The 5037-nt window shown below is 32.0% G+C and overlaps 1 protein-coding gene across 1 annotated transcript; it reads left to right on the forward strand.

Annotated features, from left to right (window-relative positions):
* The first annotated feature begins 778 nt into the window (after positions 1-778).
* LOC143045052 (uncharacterized) lies at positions 779-3876 on the forward strand. The gene is made up of 2 exons (XM_076217342.1): positions 779-898; positions 2550-3876. Exon 2 carries the CDS (start codon positions 2667-2669, stop codon positions 3858-3860), a length of 1194 nt encoding a protein of 397 aa, XP_076073457.1. The 5' UTR covers positions 779-898; positions 2550-2666; the 3' UTR covers positions 3861-3876.
* Positions 3877-5037: the final 1161 nt, after the last annotated feature.

A 5037-nucleotide genomic window follows, 5' to 3' on the forward strand; every position in this document is an offset into this window, starting at 1 on the left:
TAAAATAATTAATAAAAACGTTATAGGAGAGTATAAATACGACAGCTCTCGCTATCTTATAATCTGTGATCATGTAATCAGCGCCGTATATATATATAACATCTTAATTCTTGTGTGTATCAGTTTACACATATCGTGACGTTCTTCTTTAAATTAGTTAAAATGTTCATATTTCTATTCAAGTTGGTAGCATGAAGAACATTTTTTTAAACTTTGAAACTTATATCGAAAGATATAGCAATCTTTCTTCTTTTATATGATAACAAAGTCAATTTAATGTTTATTGATTAAGTATTTTAAATTATTTTTTAAAGATGTGACCTTATTGGTAATAATTTACATTTCACATATGAGAATTAACAACAAAGAAGTCTTTATGACTGTTACGAAACTAGAATTGGTATCAAGAAAGACAAATCCGAAAAATATAATAAAAATATCATCTAGTTGCTGAAATATTGATGAACACAAATATTACAAAGTCAAAAGGGTCTTATGAAAAGAAAAGGTTTAAATCGTCAATTTAAAAAATTTCCACGTTTAATTCAACAGACCGATTTCATCGATAAAACCTCTGTCCCGTGACGCATGCGCATTACAGACCGGACTGATTCTTGACAATGCGTTAGGCTAACAGAACCAGTGGTGGATCATGGAGGCGGGCGGGTAGCCCGCCCCCTTTATTTAGAGAAAACTTAGCTAATTTTATAGGGAATCACTGAAGCATGACACTGAGGAGCGAGTCCGGCTACTGGCAAACGGAAAACTTGAAACAGAGCGCACCCTTCCGAAACTAAACGACCCAAACTTATGTCGTAACATGCATGCCGTAAAAATTTAATAATTTATTTCGCTTATCTCCCTTTGTTTACAAGCCTGAGCTGGAAATGACAATCTTGTAAGTTTATAACATTGTAATGTTTTATCAGCACAAACAGTAGAAATCATCTTTTCAATATATTTTTTAATGATTGAGAAATAAATGCAATCTGTATAAGTGGTTGTAGTCCAAGCAAAATAAACACGACATGAAATCTTTAGAAGGAAAAGATGGTACAGTAGTAACTACAGGTCAGTTCGTCCCAAACATGTACGCCCCGGCAACGGGGCGGTTAGTCCCCATTATTACATTTAAAATACATCTTTATCATTAAATCTTAGATGGTATTTAGTTTGATATGCATGTATTTATTACGTTCAAAGTTAATGGAAAGCCAAATTTAAGAATATATAAATAAAAATTAAAAACTTTTGATTTTCTTCATTAATCAGTTAATACAAATGTTAGCAAGAGTTATTTCCCTAAAATTACTTTGTTTTTGTGACAATTTTAACATTATTGTCTATTACCTTGCAAACTTTAGGAGATTAGATACAATAAAGAAACAGCAATATGATATGTAATTAAAAATCTATTTGATTGATAACATCTTTGTTACATTACAAGGACATGTTTTCAACAGACAATTGACATTTCTATGGGAACTAACTGTGCCCCTCTTCTGGCAAATTTATTACAATCTTTTAACTATAGGCAGACTTCTTTCAGGAGCTAAATAAAAGATGAAAAGAAGCTTGCATTGACCTTTTACTTTACATTCTCAATTTCTGCTTTATCATATTTATATATTTATAGATGATGGTTTAACTTGATTGAAAGGTATTGTGACTGTGTTGACTGCATCTGACAAAATCACTTTGAAATAAAAGATACCACAGATACAGTTTAATCCTATCTTGACTAAAATATACAAATTGACAAAGAAGGTTTTTTGAGGACTTATTAACTTAACAATGAAAACATGATTTCAATTTTTAAATTGTGAATTTTCATTTCTGTGTTTGATATTCAAGTTCATAATCATGTCACATTAAATAACATTGCTTATCAAATAATATGCATGTTATTGTTGAATTTGATGTTAAGGAGGCTCACAGGTATAAAAATTTCAGCAAAAAATTAAACATTTGTTTTTTCATTACAAATTTTATTTATTACACTATTAGTTATTACTTTATGATATGGTGCAAAAATCATCCAAAATAATCGATTCAGTTTGGCCTCAGATGACTTTTAAAATGTTTATATCATTGAAGCTCCAAATTATCTGCCTTTGGTGCAAAAATGTAATTTTTTGGCATTAAAACTGAAATATCTTTTTTAACTCATTGGTGACCTATATTTTATTATTGTTTTCAAATAAGTTGTTCATAAACTAAATAATAGTAAAATTTAAGCGATTTCTGTAATTTAGTTCTTTTTTTTATTTCAATATTACCTCTATTTCTCCTATTAGTTCAACAGAAAAAAGGACATTAAAAAAAATGTATGCTTCTTTCGGAGGCAGATTGTGAGCTTAAATGAACGGTGACCCCATTTTTTATTTCATTTTTCTATTAAGTGTATGATAAAGTTCATTTATAAAAATATATAGAGAAATCCTATATTAGAAAAAAAAATTGATTTATACCCGCGAGCCCCCTTAAACAGCCATTATTATCTTTCTACATATATTACCAATTATCTAAAGTTTTCCATTTTCTTTTAGGCAGGACTCTGCAGCTCATGTGGAAATTGTTTGGTGAAAACTAAATATCAATACTGGCTTTATTTTAGTGATATCTACATTATTTATTCCACACGTTTCTTATGTAATGATAAAGTCATGAACAAAATCAGTAATAAATGCGATATATGTGGTCAACAAGAATGTCAAGGACATTTACAATTGAACGTAGAAACAAACACTCGTGCAGATGAAAATAATAAACCTGCCATTGATGAAAAAGGAACAAACAATATTACATACACTGACGATGAAAACAATATACAGACTATTGACGAAATCGGAACAAAAAAGGAAAGATATTCTTATTCAAAAACTTATGAATGTGAGGTATGTTTTAAAACATTTCGTTATTCTAATTCATTTTTAAAACACCAAAAAATGCATACTGATGGGAAAACTTGTAAGTGTGATGAATGTGGTAAATTTTTCTATAGTGATAAAGACTTAAAGCGTCATATTATAAAAAATCATACCAGTGAAAAACAACATAAATGTGACATATGCGATAAAAGTTTTGCTCATGAATCTAAATTGCTAACACACAAGAGGATTCATAGTGAAGACTATCTTTATAAATGTGATGTTTGCTGTAAATCATTTCATCAAAGCGGAAATTTACAGTCACACATGAGAATACACACTGGTGAGCGACCCTTTATGTGTACTGTCTGCGGTAAAAAGTTTACACAGGGTAGTTCATTGAAGCAGCATCTCAGAATACATGCTGGCCAAAAACCTTATAAATGCGAGGAATGTGGTAAATTGTTTCGTTGGAAAGGCGATTTAAAGAATCATATTTCAAAGCATAGTGGTGAAAACCTTTATGAATGCCATGTTTGTGGAAAAAAGATGAGTCAAAGTGAAACTCTAAGAGAACACGTTAGAATTCATACCGGTGAAAAACCGTTCAAATGTGATTTTTGTGGTCTTGAGTTTAGTCGACAAAATTACTATAAGAAACACATTAAAATTCATACTGGTGAACAACCATATAAGTGTGGTGTGTGCAACAAAGGATTTCATTTCAACACAGCCCTCCAAGCTCATATGAGAAAACACACAGGAGATAAACCGTATAACTGTGATGTTTGCGGTGAAACCTTTAATCAAGAAAGATGTTTGAAAACTCATATGAATAAACACGCTTGTGAAAAAGTGGAAAGTTATAAATGTGATATATGTCATAAAGGTTTTCCTAAGATAAGTGACTTGCAGAGCCATACTATGAATGTTGATAGCAAAGAATTGAAGATGTATTTTTGTGAACAGTGTGCATCTGGTCAGCAATAAATAACTAACAAATATTTGTTCATTGTTACTTTATTATTATGGACAATTTATGGGTATTTTGTTGTTCAGTCTGTGGGACTGTTTGTTTGCCTGTTCGTCTGTCTGTCGATCCCGCTTCAAGTTTAAGTTCTTGGTCTAGGTAGTTTTGTCGAGCCTGCGACTGTTGTTGCAGAAAGCACAACATAGGGACAGTGATCTGGGGGCGGCAACAGCGTTAACTAACTTTTTAAAGGCTTTATATTTTAGAAGCTGCAGGACCTTGATGCTTCATACTTTGTATATAGATGTCTGTTATTTTCGTTGTCCTTGCCCTCTTTTTCATGGTTCAGTGACAACTTGAAAAAAAAGTTAAGATTTTTAGTAATGTTAATTTCTCTATTATTGAGAGTAATTGGATAACTATATTTGGTATGTGCGTACCTTGCAAGGTCCTCATGCCCGTCACACAGTTTTCACTTGACCTCTATATAGTTTCATGGATAAGTGAACAATGTTAAGTTTTGGTGGTCAAGTCCATATATCAGTTACTATAAGCAAAAGGTCTAGTATATTTGGGGTATCGAAGGACTGAAAGTTGTACATGTCCAACTGGTAGGTGTCATTTGACCTTGACCACATTTTCATGGCTCGGTGGTTATAGTTAAGTTTTTTGTGTTTTGGTCTGTTTTTCTTATACTGTATGCAATAGGCATACTATATTTGGTGTATGAAAGGATTGTAAGCTGTACATGTCTATCTGGCAGGTGTCATCTGACCTTGACCACATTTTCATGGTTCAGTGGTCAAAGGTAGGTTTTTATACGACCCCAAAAAAATTTTGGGATCGTATAATGGTATGATGTTGTCGTCCGAAGACACATTGGTTTCCGGATAATAACTTTAGTTTAAGTAAATGGATCTTAATGAAATTTTTTCAGAAGGTTCAATACCACAAAAGGAAGGTTGGGAGATGATGGTCCCAACCGATTAGGAATTAGGGGCCCAAAAGGGGCCCAAAAAAAGCATTTTTCTAGTTTCAGGATAATAACTTGTGTAGAAGTATTTCAATTGCTCTGAAATCATACTGCAATGTTTAAAACCACAAGTAGAAGGTTTGGATTGACTTTAGGGGTTATGGGGCCAAAGTTTAGAAATAAGGGGCCAAAAAGAAGCATGTTTCTAGTTTCTAAACAATCAT

This window comes from Mytilus galloprovincialis, chromosome 9 (assembly GCF_965363235.1).
Source record: "Mytilus galloprovincialis chromosome 9, xbMytGall1.hap1.1, whole genome shotgun sequence".
Lineage (NCBI taxonomy): Eukaryota > Metazoa > Mollusca > Bivalvia > Mytilida > Mytilidae > Mytilus > Mytilus galloprovincialis.